The 20,875-nt window shown below is 43.7% G+C and overlaps 1 protein-coding gene across 5 annotated transcripts in view; it reads left to right on the forward strand.

Moving 5' to 3' along the window:
- LOC134346070 (hepatic and glial cell adhesion molecule-like) overlaps positions 1-20,875 on the forward strand; it is a 91,303-nt gene that overhangs the window by 64,150 nt on the left and 6,278 nt on the right. For 4 of the 5 annotated variants that reach the window (XM_063047367.1, XM_063047370.1, XM_063047368.1 and 1 more), the window contains 3 exons: positions 2,040-2,120; positions 9,916-10,023; positions 15,548-15,634. In XM_063047367.1, coding sequence (XP_062903437.1) covers positions 2,040-2,120; positions 9,916-10,023; positions 15,548-15,597 — 239 coding nt within the window. In that variant the 3' untranslated portion in view covers positions 15,598-15,634. The remainder of the gene's footprint in view (positions 1-2,039; positions 2,121-9,915; positions 10,024-15,547; positions 15,635-20,875) is intronic. The other variant, XM_063047371.1, reaches the window with a different exon arrangement.

A 20,875-nucleotide genomic window follows, 5' to 3' on the forward strand; every position in this document is an offset into this window, starting at 1 on the left:
GCTTCCTGTCGAGCCTGGATGGAACTATGGTGTTGAATGCTGAAATGTAGTCCAAGAACAGCATTCTCACATAAGCATCCTTCTCCAGATGTGTAACAACGGTATGTAGAGAAGCGACTATTGCGTCGTTTGTTGATCGGTTGTGTCGGTAGGCAAATTGTAGGGGGTCCAGTGTGGGTGGTAGCATGCTGCAGATGTAGTCCTCGACCAGCCTGTCAAAACATTTGCTTATTATTGAGGTGAGTGCGACAGGACACCAGCCGTTCAGGCATGTTACCTTGGTCTTTTTTGATTTTGGGGACAACGGTGGATAATTTGAAACAGGAGAGCACTCTACACTGGGAGAGGGGGAGATTTAAAGAAATCAGTTGATGTTTCAGGCCAAGACTCTTTGGCAGGTCTGGAGAAAAAGGCTGAGGTGTAGATTCAAAAGGAGGGGGAGGGGAGAGAGAAACACAAGGTGATGGGTGAAACCAGGAGGGGGGAGAGATGAAGTAAGTAGCTGGAAGTTGATTGGTGGAAGAGATGTAGGTCTGATAGGTGGGGATAGATGGCCATGGAAGAAAGAAAAGGGGAGGAACACCAGAGGGATATGAAGAGCAGGCAAGGAGATGAGGTGAGAGAGAGGAAAGGGGATGGGGACTGGTGAAGAAAAAGGCGGAGGTGGGGAGCATTACCAGACATTACCAGAAGTTTGAGAAATCCATGTTCATGCCATCAGGTTGGAGGCTACCCAGACGGAATATAAGGAGGTGTTCCTCCAACCTAAATCAATATTTCTGTCATTGACAAACAATGTGAAAAGTAGCTGTCCCAATACTGATCCCTGAGGAACACCACTAGTCACTGGCAGCCAACCAGAAAAGGCCCTTTTTATTCCCATTCGCTGCCTCCTGCCTGTCAGCCATTCCACTATCCATGACAGTATCTTTCCTGTAATTCTATAGGATGTTATCTCGTTGAGTAGTCTCATGTGGCACCTTATCAAATGCCTTCTGAAAAACAAAGTAAATGGCATCCGCTGCCTCTCCTTTGTCTACCCTGCTTTTTGCTGCCTTGAAGAACTCTAACAGATCTGTCAGGCAAGATTTCCCTTTTACAGAAACCATGCTAACTTTGACTTATTTTATCATTAGTCTTCAAGTACCTTGAAACCTCATCATTAATAATGGACTCCAGCACTTTCCCAACTACTGAAGTTAGGCTAACTGGCCTATAATTTCCTTTCTTTTACCTTCCTCCCTTCTTAAAGAGTGAAGTGACATTTTCAGTCTTCTAATCCTCTGGGACTGTGCCAGAATCAAGTGATACTTGAAAGATCATGACCAATGCATCCATTATCTCTTCAGCAATCTTTCTCATGACTCTGGGGATGTACTCTATCTGGCACAGGTGACTTATCCACCTTAAGACCTTTGAGTTTGCTTAGCATTTTTTTTCTTCATAGTAACAGCGGACACACTCCTGCTCTGACACTCACAGACCTCTGGCACACTGCCGACATCTTCCACAGTGAAGACAGATGCAAAGTACCCGTGAAGTTCATCTGCCATTTCTTGGTCTCCCATTACTACCTCACCAGCATAATTTTCCAGTGGTTCAATGTCAACTCTCACCTTCCTTTTACTCTTTATATAACTGAAAAATCTTTTGGTATCCTGCTTTATATTATTGCCTAGTCTGCCTTCATATTTCATCTTTTCCTTTATAGCTTTTTTAGTTGCCTTTTGTTGGATTTTAAAAGCTTCCCAATCATCAACTTCCCACTCACTTTTGCTACCTCTATATGCCCTTTCCTTGGCTTTTATGCCTTTTGCTGGCCACTGATGCCTACCCCTGTCATTTGAGAACAGCTTTCTCTGTGGGTTATATCTGTCCGGTATCTTGTGAACTATTCCCAGAAACTTCAGCCATCTCTGCTCTCCAGTCACCAGTCTCCTCCTCCAATCCACGTGTTGATTATTTCACTTTAGCAAATTATCCTGTGTTTCTTCCATACAGCTTCTTTTAACAGTTTTGAAACTTTGATACACTGACAGGTGAGCGTTACATTATGCTTGGATCTGGAATATTCAATGTAATAATTTCACCTCTACCAATTTATGGAGCAACTGAAAATAGTGAGTATTACAATAGAACTTAAAATAGATTTGAAACCTTCCTATATGTGATTGGTAATTTTTAAAAAAAACCCTATGAGTATTTGATTGAGATAATAGTTTGCGCCAAGTCCTATTCCTTCAGATAAGTAGCGATTGTGTTGTAAGATTGTTGTAAGGTCCACTGAACTTTTTAAGTCATTTGTTTTTAAAAAGTTCTAGACCACACAACTAAAGGGAAAACTAAAAGACAAAAAATGCCAGAAATATGCAGCTGGAAAGAGGAAAGACAGTTATTGATGCTTTGGGTGTAAACCCTTCATCAGAATTGAAATGTCCTTAATCTGTCCTTTTTTTTCCATGGGTGCTAACTGGCCTGCCATTTCAGCATTTTCTGCTTTCTGCCTTAGAAGTAAAATGAGTTTTAAAGTCAAGGGAGAGTGTGCAGGATTTTATACACAAACCACACATTGAGAATCTTTCACCTGTTGAGGCCTGGTCCTTTTCTTAACTTCCTGAAGTGATTTTCTTGGGTGTGGTCCCAATTCCTCCTGGAACTGTCTTTGGTAAATCAGTCATTGAACGGAATTCTTTTCCTGCAAAATCTGCCATTTGCAGATTTTGGGCTTCAGTTTCAGTTTGATATTTCTCCATTGCACCCGTTGAATTTGGTTAGTTTCAAGGAAGCTTGATGAAAAATTGGTAAAGTAGCACTATCCCCTCACCTTTCCATGACCAAGGAGAGGTTAATGGGGTCATTCTAAACTTGGAATTCCATTGGCAGGAGTTCAGCAATGCCCCTGGAGCATTGATCAATGGATTTTGCACCTCTCCTCCTATTGAGGAAATAATACAGGTTGACCACAATTTTTCAGCACCCTTGGTTCCTGAGCCTTGCTGGATTAACGTTTCTGCTGGATTAAAAGAGGTCACGCAATAATAATGGCAAAACTGGACTGTAGAATTTTAAAAAGGATTATTAATTAAACAAAAATTAATGTAAATTTATCAATTGCTGTGCCTACAAAGAATGTTGCTTCTAGGTTATCTTTCTAAACATTTTATCCAGGCGAAGTTGTTTCATGTGTTTTGATCTCTCCTGGTATAATTTTTCTTGGATCAAATAAAAATTCATTAACTCTTTTTGCATCATGCAGGTACGTTTCTCTAACCCTTAGAGTTTTTGGGTGATTTAATCAATCAACTTTTCAATAGTAAATCTCAGTTTCATAGAACATAGAAATGTACAGCACATTATAGGCCCTTCGGCCCACAATGTTGTGCCAACCATGTAACCTGTTCTAGAAACTGCCTAGAATTTCCCTACCATATAGCCCTCTATTTTTCTAAGCTCCATGAACCTGTCTCAGAGATTCTTAAAAGCCCCTATTATATCCACCTCTACCACCTTTGCTGGCAGTGCATTCCATGCACCCACGACTCCGTGTGGAAAAATTTACCCCTGACATCCCACTGTACCTGCTTCCAAGCACCTTAAAAGTATGCCCCTCATGTTAGCCATTTCAACCCTAGGGAAAAGCCTCTAGCTATCCACATGATCAATGCCTCTCATCATCTTGTACACCTCTATCAGATCTTCTGTCATCTTCCATCACTCCCAGGAGAAAAGGCCAAGTTCACTCAACCTATTCTCAGAAGGCATTCTCCCCAATCCAGGCAACATCCTTGTAAATCTCCTCTGCACTCTCTATAGTTTCCACATCCTTCCTGTAGTGAGGTGACCAGAACTGAACATAGTACTCTAAATGGGGTCCAGCCAAGGTCTTGTGCAGCTTTAACATTATTTCACAGCTCTTGAACTCAATCCCACAGATGATGAAGGCCAACACATCATAAACCTTCTTAACCACACAGTAAACCCACACAGCTGCTTTGAGTGTCCTATGGTCTCAGACCCCAAGATCTCTGATCCTCCACAGTGCCAAGAGTCTTGCCATTAATCTATATTCTGTCTTCAAATTTGATCTACCAGATGAACCACATCACACTTGTCTGGGTTGAACTCCATCTCCACTTATCACCCCAGTTTTGCATCCTGTTGATGTCCTGGTGTAACCTCTAATAACCCTCCAGACTATCCACAACACCCCCAACCTTTGTGTCATCAGCAAATTTACTAACCCATCCCTCCACTTCCTCATCCAGGTCATTTATAAAAATCACGAAGAGTAGGGGTCCCAGAACAGATCCCTGAGGCATACCACTGGTCACCGACCTCCATGCAGAATATGACCCATCTACAACCACTCTTTTTCTTCTGTGAGTAAGCCAGTTCTGGATCCACAAAGTAATGTCCCCATGTCTTCTTACGTTCTCAATAAGCCTTCCATGGGGTACCTTATTAAATGTTTGCTGAAATCCATATACACTACATCCACAGCTCTACCTTCATCAGTGTGTTTAGTCACATCCTCAAAAAATTCAATCAGGCTCATAAGGCACGACCTGCCTTTCACAAAGCCACCCTCACTATTCCTAATCATATAATGCCTCTCCAAATGTGCCTAAATCCTGCATCTCAGGATCTTCTCCAACAACTTGCCCACTACTGAAATAAGACTCTCTGTTCTATAATTTCCGGGTTGTTCTTGAACAAAGGAACAACATTTGCAATCCTCAAATCCTCTAGTACTTCTCCCATATCTCCTCCGACTCCATGCACACGTTTCCACTATCGCATCTGATTGGTCCTATTTTCACACAGCTCATCCTCTTGCTCTTCACATATTTGTAGCTTGCCTTGGGGTTTTCCTTAATCCTACTCTCAAAGTCCTTTTCATGGGCTCCTCTGGCTGTCCTAATTTCATTCTTAAACTCCTTCCTGGCAACCCTGCAATTCTCTAGAGCTCTAACAGTGTCTAGTTTCTTGAACCTTTTGTAAGCTTTTCTTTTCTTCGTAACTAGATTTTCTACATCCTTTGTACACCATAGTTCTTTTACCCTACCATCCTTTCTTTGCCTCAATGGAACATACCTGTGGAGAACACCATGCAAATGTTCCCTGAGCATTTGCCACATTTCTGCCATGCATTTCCCTGAGAACATCTGCTTCCAATTTAAGCTCCCAGGCTCCTGCCTAATAGCATCATATTTTCCCTTCCCCCATTAAACGTTCTTTCAAATTGTTTGCTCCTATCCCTCTCCAGCGCTATGGGAAAGAAGATAAAATTGTGATCACTATGTCCAAAATGCTCTCCCACTGAGAGACCTGACACCTGACCAGGTTCATTTCCCAATACCAGATCAAATACAGCCTCTCCTCTTGGAGGCTTATCCACATATTGTGTCAAGAAGCCTTCCTGAACACACCTAACAAATCCCACAGGTCACACCTACCCCAGAAGAGGTCCCAATGACCCAGAAATCCGAATCCGTGTCCCCTGCTCCAATCCCTCAGCCACACATTTATCCTCCACCTCATTCTATTCCTATACTCACTGTCACGTGGCACAGGCAGTAATCAGGAGATTACTACCTTTTGAGGTCCTGCTTCTTAGCTTCCATTCTAACTCCCTGTATTCTGTTTTCCGGACCTCCTCCCTTGCTCTGTCGATGTCGTTGGTACCAATATATACCACAACCTCTGGCTGCTCACCCTCTCATTTCACAATATTGTGGACGCAATCAGAGACTTCACGAACCCTGGCATCTGGGAGGCAAAACTACCATCCGTGTTTCTTTTTTTGCACCCACAGAATTGTCTGTCTGTCACCCCAACTATAGAGTCCCCTATTACTACTGCCATCCTCCTCCATTCCCTACCTTTCCGAGCCACAGGGTCGGACTCGGTGTCAGAGGCACAGCTGCTGTTGCTTACCCCAGCTAGGTCATCTCCCTCCCTCCCCACCCCCCCCAACCCAAACCATATTCAAAATGGAGTACTTATTGTTAAGAGGGACGACCACAAGGGTACTCTCCACTACCTGATGCTATCCCTTCCCTCTCCTGACGGTCGTCCATTTATCTGTCTCCTGTAGCTCTGGTCTATCACCTCACTTTCCCTAACAAGCCGAACTCATCGAGCTGCAGCTCTATTTCCCTAACACAGTCTCTAAGGAGCTGCAGCTCAATGCACCTGGTGATGATGTGTCCTTCAGAGTGGTGGGAGTCTCCCGGATATCCCACATCTGACATCCAGAACAGGAAACTGGCCTTGCAGTCATACCCACTATTCTTGTGTTGAGGGGGAAAAAAGAGATATGAAAGTAACTTTCCTCCTTACCTCACCTAGGTCCGTCCTCGCTGAAGCCCCGATGAGCCAAAGCCCTACTACTCTGACTCACACTCCTTCAGTGTCCACTCCACTGGGCAGTGTCTCCCTTTTATCCTGGAACCTTCTCAGCGTCCATACGCGATGACAAGCTGCTGCGTCTGAGAACCTCTGTCATCAAATCATTGCTGCCATCTTCATCACTTGCAGTGTTTTATCAGCACTCAGAACACTATCTATAATTTCTGAGTCTGTAAGGAGACGCACGACAGTTGTTTTGTCATCCACTCACATAGATTAAGACTATGTCTTTGAAAGCAGCTCCTGTAACACTTCTTGCATACACATGAACAACTACATTCTCCTTTGGTACGCAAAATCCTGTAAAATCGTCATCAAGCTTTTCTTCAAGTGCATTATTAAACATCAAGCCAGGCCTCAACTTACGCCAACCATTCTTTAGTGTTGAAGGTTCTACCTTCTCCCACCCTCAAGCAATGAACCAAAGAACATCCTTCATGTTAAGTTCTTTAATAAATGTCTATACAGCATTGTCAGCATTCTCCTCATCTAACAGGCATTTCATGAAATGTGAACGATACTTGGCCTCGTAATTTCATCCAAATTAAAACCTCCAGTTTCCAGAAAATTGGTGGTCAACCTGTGATGTGAGAATTTCCAATAAGCATAATTGGAATTAAGAGTTTTCCAAAAGCAATGCATCACAAGGTTTACTAGTGAATTAAAAACCTTGCTTAGTTCCAGGTCTTGCATCATATATCTGGACAGAATCACACCAAGCACCTACACTCCATTCATCAGAAAAAAACGGGATCTCCCAGTGGCTACCCATTTTAATTCTACTTCCCATTCCCATTCTGACATGTCCGTCAATGACCTCCTCTACTGCCACAATGAGGCCACACTCAGGTTGGAGGAGCAACATCTTTATTTCTGTCTGGGTAGCCTCCAACCAGATGGCATGAATATCGATTTCTTGAACTTCCAGTAATTACCCCCCTTTCACCCTTCCCCTGTCCTGTTTCCCCCTCTCATTTGTTTGCTTACCTGTCCATCACTCCCCTCTGGTTCCCCTCCTCCTTCCCTTTCTTCCTTGGTGTTCTACCCTCCCCTATCAGATTCCCCCTCCTCCAGCCCTTTATCTCTTTCACTAATCAACTTCCCAGGTCTTTACTTCAATCCGCCACCCCCTCTCCTGGTTTCACCTGTCACCTACCACCTTGTACTAGTTCCTCCCCTCCCCCACCTTCCTACTGTTCTTTTTCCAAGTTCTGATGAAGGGTTTGGCCTGAAATGTTGACTTTTTATTCCTTTCCATAGATGCTGCCTGGCCTGCTGAGTTCCTCCAGCATTTTGAAGGTGGATAAGACCCCAGAGTCTGATGGGATTTATCCCACGATAATAAGGGAAGCAAGAGAGGTGATTGCTGTGGCCTTGGATGTAATCTTTGTATCATCTTTAGCTTTAAACAAAATTCCAGAAGATTAGAGAAAAGCCAATGTTATTCTAGTTTTTAAAATGGTTAACAGGAATAAACTGGGAAATTGTGGGTAGTGAGCCTTATTCAATGGTAGGGAATGTACTATAGATGATTCTTAGGGACAGAATGTATCTGCATTTGGAAAAGCCTGGGAATTTTAGGGATGGTCAACATTGCTCTGTGCAGTCGAAGTCCTGTCTCACAAATTTGATTCGGATTTGTGAGGAAGTGATGAAGATGATTGATGCCAGTAGGACAGTGGATGTTGTTTGCATGGACCTTGGTAAAGGATTTGACAAGGTCCTTCATGGTAGGCTGCTCCAGAAGATTGAGTCATGTGGGATCCATGGTAAGTTGGTAAATAGATCGAACTTGGCTTGATTGTTGAAAAGGGTAGAGCTGGAGGCTATTTTTCAGTCTGTAGGTCTGTGTCCAGTTATTTTCTGCAAGGATCATTGAACCTAAAACATAAAACAGTACAGGAACAGGCCCTTCAGCCCACAATGCCTTGACTGAACATAACACTAAAGTAATCTGATTCTCTTCATTCCCTGCGTATTCCTATATCTGTCTAATAGCACCTTAAACACCAGTATTGTACCCCACTCCTGGTGGCCCATTCCAGACACCAACAAAAACCTCCTCCACACGTCTCCTTTCAACTTCTCATCCATCACCTTCAGCATGCCTTCTACTATTTGAGGTTTGTTCAGCCTCTCCCTGTGTGTTCATTTCTCATAATCCAGGCAGCATCTAGGTAAACCTTTTCTGCATCCTGTTTAAAGCTTTCACATCCTTCCTGTAATGGGGCGATGAGAACTACAAACAATAGAGACAATAAAGTATTGCCTAACCAAAGTTTTAAATGCAGCAGCAGTAATATGACTTCCTTATTCTTGTACTCAAGGCATGAAAATGCCGGACGCAGGCCTCTCATGGTCTGAGTCGACGTTCCCTCCCCCAGTGCCCTGACCAATGAAGGCAGGTGTGACATAAGCTGCAATCTGATTAGGCTGGGACCTCTGCTGTTTGTAATATATATTAATGATCTGGATGAAAATCTAGGTGGTCTTGTTAAAAAGTTTCAATATGACATGAAAATTGAGTTGCAGATAGCAAGAAAGGGTAATGGAAGGGTATTGCAGGATGTAAGTGATTTGCAATTTGGGCATAGATAGAGCTGATGAAGGTTACTGGAAGCCAGTATCAGCTGTTGTATTTTGCTGTTAATTGCAGGACCCTTAGGAACGTTGTAATACAGGGAAATCTTGGGGTGAAATTCATAGCTCCCTGAAATGCAAATAGATAGAGTGCTTAAAAAATAGTATATGGAATAAACATGAGAAATTGTACAAATGCTGGATATCCAAAGCAACATGCACAAAATGCTGCAGGAACCCAGCAGTTCAGGCAGTATCTACGGAAATGAATAAAGAGTCGCCATTTTGGGCTGAGACCCTTCTTCAGGACTGGAAAGGAAGGGGGAAGACGCCGGAACAGAAAGTTGGGGAGGTGGGGAAGGAGGATAGCTAAAAGGTGATGGGTGAAGCCAGGTGGGTGGGAAAGATGAAGGAATCTGATACGAGAGGAGGGTGAACTATTGGAGAAAGGGAAGGAGGAGGGGACCCAGGGAAGGTGATAGGCAGGTAAGTAGTAGTAAGGGGCCAAAGTGAGGAATAGAAGAAGAGGGGAGGGGAAGGAATATTTTTTAACCGGAAGAAGAAATTGCTGTTCATGTCATCTGGTGGGAGTCTAGGCAGACGGAATATAAGGCGTTGCTCCTCCACCCTAAGGGTAGCCTCATCATGGCACAAGAGGAGGCCACGGGCAAATTGGATGAGCTTAGATGGGCACCATGGCTGGCACAGGCGGGTTGAGTGAAAGGGTTTACTCCCACACTGATGACTATAACTGCATTCAGTCAGTGTCATGCTTCTTTGGTGCCTGTAGAGATACCAACAGAACTGCCACTGGCACAATCTTATAGCATTGAAAAATAACTTCACAGTAATTCTGAAAACTGAGTATTCTCTCCATGGATCTGATGACATTCTAACTTAGGCTGTGATATTTTTTATCTGCAGTTAAAATGTGCATTTATCCATATGGTGATATTGCTGTAACAATCGTATCTGCAGTGATGATTTACCTATCCATTGTGGGAATGTGCTTTATCTTTGCAGTAAAGAACAGTAAGTAATGATGCACAGCCAAGGGAAATACCAAGATGTGTTTATCATGATATTTGATTGTAATTTTGACTTGCCCTTCAATTTGCACACAACTGCTTTGAACAAAATATATGGCTTTGGGTTTTTTTAAACAGATTTTTCATTGTGGACAACATTCGTCTCTCCACTGGGACTAGCAATTTTTCCACAACTTACTGCATTTGAGCTCGGCAGGTTTCAGCCTGAAACATCGATTGTACCCTTTTCCAAGGATGCCGCCTGGCCTGTTAAGTTCTTGCTGTGTTTCTGGCATTTTGTGTGTGTTGCTTGGACTTCCAGCATCTGCAGATTTTCTTTTGTTTGCGAGTGGTAGTAGATGGTCGCCTCTCTGACTGGAGGTCTGTGACTAGTGGAGTGCCGCAGGAATCTGTGCTGGGTCTGTTGTTTGTCATCTCTATCAGTGATCTGGGTGATAACGTGATTAACTGGATCAGCAAATTTGTGGATGATACCGGGGGTGTAGTGGACAGCGAGGAAGGCTAGCAGGGCTTGCAGTGGAATCTGGACAAGCTTTAAAAAAATGGGTTGAGAGATGGCAGATGGAATTTAATGCAGACAAGTACAAGGTATTGCGCTTCAGTAAGACCAACCAGGGTAGGTCTTGCACAGTGAAAGGGCATTGAGGAGTGTGGTAGAACAAAGGGATCTGGAAATACAGGTCCATAATCCATTGAAAGTGGCAGCACAGGTTGACAGGTCATTAAGAAGGCTTTTGACACATTGAGCTTCATAATCAAAGTGAGTGCAGGAGTTGGGATGTTATGTTGAAGTTGTATACATAATTTAGATTATTATGCGTAGTTTTGGTTACCTACCTACAGGAAAAATGTAAATGTGGTGAAAGAATACAGAAAATTTACGAGGATATTGCTGAAATGGAGGACCTGAGTTATGAGAAAAGATTGAATAGTTTAGGACTTTATCCCTTAGAACACAAGGCTGAGAGATAATTTGAGAGAGGGATACAAAATTATGAGGATTATAGATAGGGTAAATGCAAGCAGGCTTTTTCCAGTGAGGTAGGGTGGGACTACAACTAGAGGTCATGAGTTAAGGGTGAAAGGTAAAAAGTTTAATAGGAGCATGAGAGGAAAGCTTTTCACTCAGATGGATCCTGTGAATGTGGAACGAGCTGCTGTGAAAGTGGTGCATTGGAACTTGATTTAAATGTTTAAGGGAAGTTTGGATAGGTACATGAATAGTTGAGATATGGAGGGCTATGATCTAGGTGCGGGTTGATGGGACTAGGCAGTTTTTAAATCATTTGCACAGACTAGATGGGCCGACTTCTGTGCTGTATGTTTCTATGACTCTTTGCTGTTTCTTTGCATTCTATTATGGAAACAAGTCAATGTCAACTGCCTGATACCTGTCTCTAATACAGTATAAAGTAGCTGTAATGTCAACTACCCAGTGCCTGTCTCTAATTACGGTTCATTATATACCACCCAATCCAGTATAGCTGATCCCCTAGTAGGCTCAATGACAAACTGCTCTAAAAAGCCATCTCGTAAGCATTCAACAAACTCACTCTCTTGAGATCCAATCGACTTGCATGTTAAAACCTCCCATGACTACCATAACATTGCCCTTTTGACTCGCCTTTTCTATTTTCTGTTGTGACCTGTGGTACACCTCGCAGCCACTGTTGGGAGGCCTGTATGTAACTGCCATCAACGTCCTTTTACCCTTGCAGTTTCTTAACTCAACACACAAGGAATTAACATCTTCTGTTCCTATGTCACATCCTTCTACTGATTTGATGCCATTCTTTACTAGTGCATGGAGTAAAGCCAGATCTAACGTATAAAGAGGCTTTGAGGAAAGGAAAGCAGAATAAAGGGTGTAAAGATAGTAAGGTAGAAGGGCTAAAATGCGTGTACTTCAATGCAAGAAGCATCAGGAACAAAGGTGATGAACTGAGAGCTTGGATACATACATGGAATTATGATGTAGTGGCCATTACAGAGACTTGGCTGGCACCAGGGCAGGAATGGATTCTCAATATTCCTGGATTTCAGTGTTTTAAGAGGGATAGAGAGGGTGGAAAAGGAGAGGAGGGGTGGCATTACTGGTCAGGGATACTATTACAGCAACAGAAAGGGTGGGTAATGTAGCAGGATCCTCTTTTGAGTCAATATGGGTGGAAGTCAGGAACAGGAAGGGAGCAGTTACTCTATTGGGGGTATTCTATAGGCCCCCTGGTAGCAGCAGAAATACCAAGGAGCAGATTGGGAGGCAGATTTTGGAAAGGTGCAAAAATAACAGGGTTGTTATCATGGGTGACTTTAACTTCCCTAATATTGATTGGCACCTGATTAGTTCCAAGGATTTAGATGGGGCAGAATTTGTTAAGAGTGTCCAGGACGGATTCCTATCACAGTATGTGGACAGACCGACCAGGGGGAATGCCATTATGAGGCCATAAGGCTAGAACTTGCGGGTGTGAATTGGGATGATGTTTTTGCAGGGAAATGTACTATGGACATGTGGTTGATGTTTAGAGATCTCCTGCAGGATGTTGGGGATAAATTTGTCCCGGTGAGGAAGATAATGAATGGTAGGGTGAAGGAACCATGGATGACAAGTGAGGTGGAAAATCTAGTCAGGTGGAAGAAGGCAGCATACATGAGGTTTAGGAAGCAAGGATTAGATGGGTCTATTGAGGAATATAGGGAAGCAAGAAAGGAGCTTAAGAAGGGGCTGAGGAGAGCAAGAAGGGGGCATGAGAAGGCCTTGGCGAGTAGGGTAAAGGAAAACCCCAAGGCATTCTTCAATTATGTGAAGAACAAAAGGATGACAGGAGTGAAGGTAGGACCGATTAGAGATAAAGGTGGGAAGATGTGCCTGGAGGCTGTGGAAGTGAGCGAGGTCCTCAATCAATACTTCTCTTCGGTATTCACCAATGAGAGGGAACTTGATGATGGTGAGGACAATATGAGTGAGGTTGATGTTCTGGAGCATGTTGATATTAAGGGAGAGGAGGTGTTGGAGTTGTTAAAATACATTAGGACGGAAAAGTCCCCGGAGTCTGACAGAATATTCCCCAGGCTGCTCCACGAGGCGAGGGAAGAGATTGCTGAGCCTCTGGCTAGGATCTTTATGTCCTCGTTGTCCACGGGAATGTTTGTCCTTCCAAAGTTTACCACTTTGCGGGAGGCAAATGTTGTCCCCTTGTTCAAAAAAGGTAGTAGGGATAGTCCGGGTAAATATAGACCAGTGAGCCTTATGTCTGTGGTGGGAAAGCTGTTGGAAAAGATTCTTAGAGATAGGATCTATAGGCATTTAGAGAATCATGGTTTTGTGAAGGGCAAATCGTGTCTAACAAGCCTGATGGAGTTCTTTGAAGAGGTGACCAGGCATATAGATGAGGGTAGTGCAGTGGATGTGATCTACATGGATTTCATTAGGGCATTTGACAAGGTTCCACACGGTAGGCTTATTCAGGATGTTAGAAGGCATGGGATCCAGGGAAGTTTGGCTGGGTGGATTCAGAATTGGCTTGCCTGCAGAAAGCAGAGGATCATGGAGGAGGGAGTACATTCGGATTGGATGGTTGTGACTCGTGGTGTCCCACAAGGAATTTTTCTGGGACCTCTGCTTTTTGTGACTTGTATTAACGACCTGCATGTGGGGGTACAAGGGTGGGTTGGCAAGTTTGTAGATGACACAAAGGTTGGTGGTGTTGTAGATAGTGTAGAGGATTGTCGAAGATTGCAGAGAGACATTGATAGGATGCAGAAGTGGGCTGAGAAGTGGCAGATGGAGTTCAACCCGGAAAAGTGTGAGGTGGTACACTTTGGAAGGACAAACTCCAAGGCAGAGTACAAAGTAAATGGCAGGATACTTGGTAGTGTGGAGGAGCAGAGGGATCTGGGGTTACATGTCCACAGATCCCTGAAAGTTGCCTCACAGGTGGATAGGGTAGTTAAGAAAGCTTATGGGGTGTTAGCTTTCATAAGTCGAGGGATAGAGTTTAAGAGTCACGAGGTAATGATGCAGCTCTATAAAACTCTGGTTAGGCCACACTTGGAGTACTGTGTCCAGTTCTGGTCGCCTCACTATAGGAAGGATATGGAAGCATTGGAGAGGGTACAGAGGAGATTTACCAGGATGCTGCCTGGTTTCGAGAGTATGCATTATGATCAGAGATTAAGGGAGCTAAGGCTTTACTCTTTGGAGAGGAGGAGGATGAGAGGAGACATGATAGAGGTGTACAAGATAATAAGAGGAATAGATAGAATGGATAGCCAGCGCCTCTTCCCCAGGGCACCACTGCTCAATACAAGAGGACATGGCTTTAAGGTAAGGGGTGGGAAGTTCAAGGGGGATATTAGAGGAAGGTTTTTTACTCAGAGAGTGGTTGGTGCGTGGAATGCACTGCCTGAGTCAGTGGTGGAGGCAGATACACTAGTGAAGTTTAAGAGACTACTAGACAGGTATTTGGAGGAATTTAAGGTGGGGGGTTATATGGGAGGCAGGGTTTGAGGGTCGGCACAATATTGTGGGCCGAAGGGCCTTACTGTGCTGTACTATTCTATGTTCTATCTTATCTATCCCTTTCAAAATTTTGTATGTTTCCATAAGATCCCCTCTCATTCTTCTGAACTCCAGAGAGTATAGTCCCAGGTGACTCAATCTCTCCTCATAGGTCAACCCCTTCATCTCTGGAATCAACCTGGTGAACCACCTCTGCACTGCCTCTGAAGCCAGTATATCCTTCCTCAAGTATGGAGACCAGAACTGCACACAGTACTCCAGGTGCGGCCTCACCAGTACCCTGTATAGTTGCAGCATGACCTCCCTGCTCTTGAGTTCAATCCCTCTAGCAATGAAGGCCAACATTCCGTTTGCCTTCTTAATAACCTGTTGTACCTGCAAGCCAACTTTTTGTGATTCATGCACAAGCACCCCCAAGTCCCTCTGCACAACAGCCGTCTTTCACCATTTAAATAAGAATCTGCTCTTCTATTAATCCTTCCAAATGTTGTCTGTGTGACTGTGATTCTCCTAATGGACAAGTGTTGCTTGTGTGACTGGGTATAGGTTTGTGTGTCCCTGTAGCAACTGGTTGTGTTGGATTTCATAGTTCTGTTCCGGAATCCTCTGTAAGGAGACTCTGGACATTCTCCCCATGTGTTTTCTCTGGGTGTTTCCGTATCCTCCCAGACACCAGAGACATACCTGATAGGTTAACTAGTTAGTAAATTGTCCGGTGATTATGTTAGGCTTAATTGGGATTGTTGGGGGTTTCTGGGCGATTCGACTCAAAGTGTCCTGAAAGGCCAATTCCATGCTTATATTTAAATAATTATCAGTGTTCCCAGGATTAATAAAGTATGACTACTACTACTAGTCTTCATACAGTATAGAAATAGTGCATCTGCCTGCTTCCTCGTCTCGGGCTCATGGAGACTCTAAACTTGAACTAGTAAACAAGTCTGAACCTCACTTTCAATTATCTGCCTTTTTGTGTTATTATCAGTGCAGACATGGACACTTACAAGAAGAACAAGTCGACTTTGGTCAAAATAAGAGCTTTGCCAGCTTCAGAAATTTACACAGTTTCCAGGTAATGTTTAACCAACGAGAGACCTGTGAAAACATGGCAAACCCCTCTTCAACCCCCCCCACCCCAACCAATCCTCCCCCCTCAGCCCATCTACCCCGTCGCCTCCCTCTTCGCCCTCCCGTCACCTCCCTCTTCGCCCTCCCGTCGCCTCCCTCTTTCCCCACCCCCGGGCACCTCCCTCTCCCCCCCCGTCACCTCCCTCTTCCCCCTCTTTTGTCCCCATCTGCCAGCCGCTCCCTCCCCCTTTAGACAGTATGTCTGCTCATTGATGCAAATATCAAAGTAAAGTAAAGGCATCCGTTAGTCTTGCGAGACCATGGATCTGCGCCTGGAAAGTCTTCACTCTCCAGGGCGCAGGCCTGGGCAAGGTTGTATGGAAGACGGGCAGTTGCCCATGCTGCAAGTCTCCCCTCTCCACGACACCAATGTTGTCCATGGGAAGGGCATTAGGACCCATACAGCTTGGCACCAGTGTCGTTGCAGAGCAACGTGTGATTAAGTGTCTTGCTCAAGGACACAACACGTTCCCTCGGCTGGGGCTCGAACTCACGACCTTCAGATCGCTAGTCCAATGCCTTAACCACTTGGCCACATATCAAATGGTAAGGAAAACAAAACACATCCAGTGAGTAATGGTTCAGTGGACAAAACGGCTTGTTCATGAACGAGGTCAGAGGAGAATGGCCAGACTGCTTGAGGCTGACAGCAAGGTGGCATTAACTGAAATAATTCATATCCATACAAAAAGGAACAGAATTAGGCCATTTGGTCCATCGATTCTGCCCCACCATTCAATCATGGCTGATCCCTTTCTCCTCCTCTTCAGCCTCACTCCCCAGACTTCTCACTGTAACCTTTCAAGAACCGATCATGCTTTGCCTTAAATACACCCAAATATCTGGCCACCACACCTGCCCATGGTAATAAATGCCACAAGTTCGCCAGCTTCTGGCTAAAGAAATTTCTCCGCATCTCTGTTTTAAATGGACACCCCTCTATCCTGAGGCTGTGCCCTCTTGTCCCAGACTCTCCCACCATGGGAAACATCCTTTCCACATTTACTGTCTATGCCTTTCAACATTTGTAAGGTTTCAATGAGATCCCACTTCATACTTATAAGTTCCAGAGCCATCAAACGTTCCTCATTTGATAACCTTTTCATTCCTGGAATCATCCTTGTGAACCTCCTCTGGACCCTCTCCAATGCTAGCACATCTTTTCTAAGACGAGGGGCCTAAAACTATTCACAATACTCAAGGTGAGGCCTCACCAGTTCCTTATAAAGCCTCAGCATCACATCCCTGCTCTTGTATTCCAGACCTCTTCAGATAAATGCTAACATGCCATTTGCCTTCCTCACCACCAACTCCGTTTGCAAGTTAACCTTTAGGGTGTTCTGCACAAGGACTCCCAAGTCTATCTGCATCTCAGTCTCCTGGATTTTCTCAACACAAAATACTCTGCAGATGCTGGAGTCAAAGCAACACTCACAAAACGGCATGAACATTGAATTCTCCAACTTCTGGCAATTTCCTTCCCCCATCCTAGTTTCACTCTGCCCCCTCCCCCAGCTGCCTATCACCTCCCTCATGGTTCTGCCTCGTTCTACTACCCATTGTGTTTTCCCCTATTCCTTCTTCACCCTTCCTGCCTATCACCTCCCTGCTTCCCCTCCCCCACCCCTTTATCTTTCTCCTTACTGGTTTTTCACCTGGAACCTACCAGCCTTCTCCTTCCCACCCTCCCCCCACCTTCTTTATAGGGCCTCTGCCCCTCCCCCTACAGTCCTGACGAAGGGTCTCAGCCCGAAACATTGATTTTTTTTTCACGGATGCTGCCCGACCTCCAGCGTTTTGTGCGTTCTCCTGGATTTTCTCCCTGTTTAGAAGATATTCTGCACATTTATTTCTACTACCAAAGTGCGTGACCATACATTTTCCAACATTGTATTTAATTTGCCACTTTCTTGCCAATTCTCCTAAACTGACTAAGCCTTTCTGCAGCCTACGTGTTTCCTCAACACTACCTGCCTCTCCACTAGTCTTCGAATCATCTGCAAACTTGGCAAAAAAGCCATCTATTCCATCATCCAAATCATTGATATACAGCATGAAAAGAAACTGTCCCAACACTGACCCCTACGGAACACCACTAGTCACTGGCAGCCAACCAGAAAAGAATCCTGTTGTTCACACTTGCTGCCTCCTACCAATTAGCCAATGGTCTAATCATGTTAGTAACTTTCCTATAACTCTTAACTTGGTAAGCAGCCTCATGTGTGGCACCTTGTCAAAGGCCTTCTATATGTTCAAATATACAGCATCTACTGCATCCCCTTTATCTATCCTATGTGTAATCTCCTCACACAATTCCAACAGATTTGTCAGGCAAAATTTTCCCTTAAGGAAACTATACTGAGCTTGTCCTGCCTTCTGCATCACCAAGTACTCCATAACCTTGTGCTTAACAATTGACTTCGACATCTTCCCAACCACTGAAGTTAGGCCCACTGGTCTATGAATTCCTTTCTGCTACCTTCCTTAAAGAGTGGAGTGACATTTGCAATTTTCCAGTCCGTGCCAGAGTCCAATGAGTTTTGAGAGATCATTACTAATGCCTCCACAATCAGAACCCTAGGGTGGAGTTCATCTGGCCCAGGTGACTCATGTACTCTTGGGTCTTTCAACTTTTTGAGTGCCTTCTTCCTTATAGTAGTAACTGCACTCACCACAGTCTGTGGGGATTGGTGATAACGTATCCTCTTCACTGACGACAAACACTGGTGTACCTCAGGAGTGTGTGCTTAGCCCACTGCTCTACTCTCTGACTGTGTGGCTAGGCATAGCTCAAATACCATCTATAAATTTGCTGTCCTGGGTATGACTCTAAACTGCAACCGGTGATGAGGCTCTGACTGGTGATGAGGCTCTGACTGGGGACTTTCAGAGCTTTGGGGAAAGTGGAGTTACCCCTTAGTCATTCATTGCTCCCAGGGCCGCTCTGACCCAGAACGATAGCACCTGTGAGGAATCCTGCTCAGGATTTGAGTGAAGGCCAACGGCAGATCCGGCAGGTTCAGTAACTGAACTTATGACGGAGAAGGCGGATGAGCTACGCCCTCAAATAACAACGGCGATAATACAGGCGGATGAACATTTGGGAAGAGAAGTGGCGATTTCTTCATTCGCCCAACGGAAGGCAATAGAAAATCACCATTGCTAGATACTTGGTTTCCTAGAATCTATATGCTCAGAAAACCATGGTCAAACTCACAAAATGTATTGCACAACAACAGCGTCAAGATGATCTTCAAGACAATTCTGAAGATGTTTCGCTCGGTAGGGTTGATTCTGGGCAGCGGGGATCCCTGACTGTCATCAAGCTACTGCTCATAAAATTCAAGTAACACAAAAGAAAATTATTGCCACTTGGAATGTAAGAACCCCATATCAAGCAGGAAAATTGGACAATGTGATAAATGACTCAAACAAGAGGAATTCTGCAGATGCTGGAAATTCAAGCAACACGCATCAAAGTTGCTGGTGAACACAGCAGACCAGGCAGCATCTCTAGGAAGAGGTACAGTCGACGTTTCAGGCTGAGACCCTTCGTCAGGACGTGATAAATGAAATGGAAGGACTAAAAATTAACATCATGAGAATTAGTGAAGTTCGTTGGAAGGTGCTGGAACATGTCAGAATAGAAATAAAACACTAATTTATTTGGATAGTCAGAGGCTTTTTTCCCAGGGCTGAAATGATTGCCACAAGAGGACACAGGTTTAAGGTGCTGGGAAGCAGGTACAGAGGGGATGTCAGGGGTAAGTTTTTTACGCAGAGAGTGGTGAGTGCGTGGAATGGGCTGCCGGCAATGGTGGTGGAGGTGGATACGATAAGCTCTTTTAAGAGACTTTTGGATACGTACATGGAGCTTAGAAAAATAGTGGGCTATGGGTAAGCCTAGTAATTTCTAAGGTAGGGACATGTTCGGCACAACTTTGTGGGCTGAAGGGCCTGTATTGTGCTGTAGGTTTCCTATGTTTCTATTAAGTGTTTTAGGACACTGGGCAATATCAGAAAGAGTGTTCCTTGTTAAATTCAGAGGACAACCATTTGATTTAGCAATTATACAGGTATATGCACCAACAACAGATGGAACAAATGAGGATATAGATAAATTCTATGAAGAGCTTGAACAAGCAAAGAATGGATACAAATCTCAAGATATTGTTATTGTCATGGGAGATCTAAATGCTAAAGTAGGACAAGGTGTTGATGGAAATACCATAGGAAAATTTGGACTAGGGGAAAGAAATGAAAGAGGTGAGAAATGGGTAGAATGGTGCAAGATGAATAATCAGGTCATTATGAATACCTACTTTAAAGAGCATCCAAGATGCTTGTGGACCTGGAAAAGTCCAGGTGATAACACAAGAAATCCAATTGACTTTATTACTATAAACCAAAGATTTAGAAACTCAGTGACTCAATGCAAAACATATCCAGGTGCAGACTGTAATAGTGACCATAACCCAGTAATATGCCATGTAAAAGTAAAACTTAAAAAACTAAAGAAGCAAAAACAATCCCTTGACTACTTGCAAATAATTAAAGAAGAAAACTTGAGACAAAAGTTTACAATTGAAGTAAGGAATCGATTTTAAAGTCTAGAAATAGAATCTGTTGAAGATAATAGCAATCATGTAGAAATGAAGTTTAACTCTCTGAAGGATGCCTTGGTAGAATCAGCAAAGACAGTGATTCCTGAAAAAGAAAAAAGCACAAAGAATAAATCTAGTGGAAGAAAGGAGACTGAAGAGAGCAAACCCTATAGAATATAAGTCCGTAGATAAAAAAGTTAAAAGCTTATGTCAAAAAGCCAAAGAGAATGGTTAAACCAGGAATTACTGATCCAAAAAGGTTCCATCAACAAATCAAGAATATCACTGGTAAAAAGCTCCTCTGTTCTTCAGGTGGATATTTGAAAGCAAAGGACGGTACCATTATCATGGAAAAAGATGAGATTATGAACAGACGGACTGAGTTTATTCAGGAATTGTTTGAAGACAATCGAGGCGAAAAAACAGAAATTAAGAAGAACATTGAAGGTCCAAGTATTTTAAAATCTAAAGCTTGTAATGCAATAAATAAGATGAAGAAAGGAAAGGCAGCAGGTCCTGATGAATTAGTGATAGAACAGATTATTGCCTTTGAAAATTATGGAATTGAAAAACTTATTGAT

This window comes from Mobula hypostoma, chromosome 5 (genome assembly GCF_963921235.1).
Source record: "Mobula hypostoma chromosome 5, sMobHyp1.1, whole genome shotgun sequence".
NCBI classification, from domain to species: domain Eukaryota; kingdom Metazoa; phylum Chordata; class Chondrichthyes; order Myliobatiformes; family Myliobatidae; genus Mobula; species Mobula hypostoma.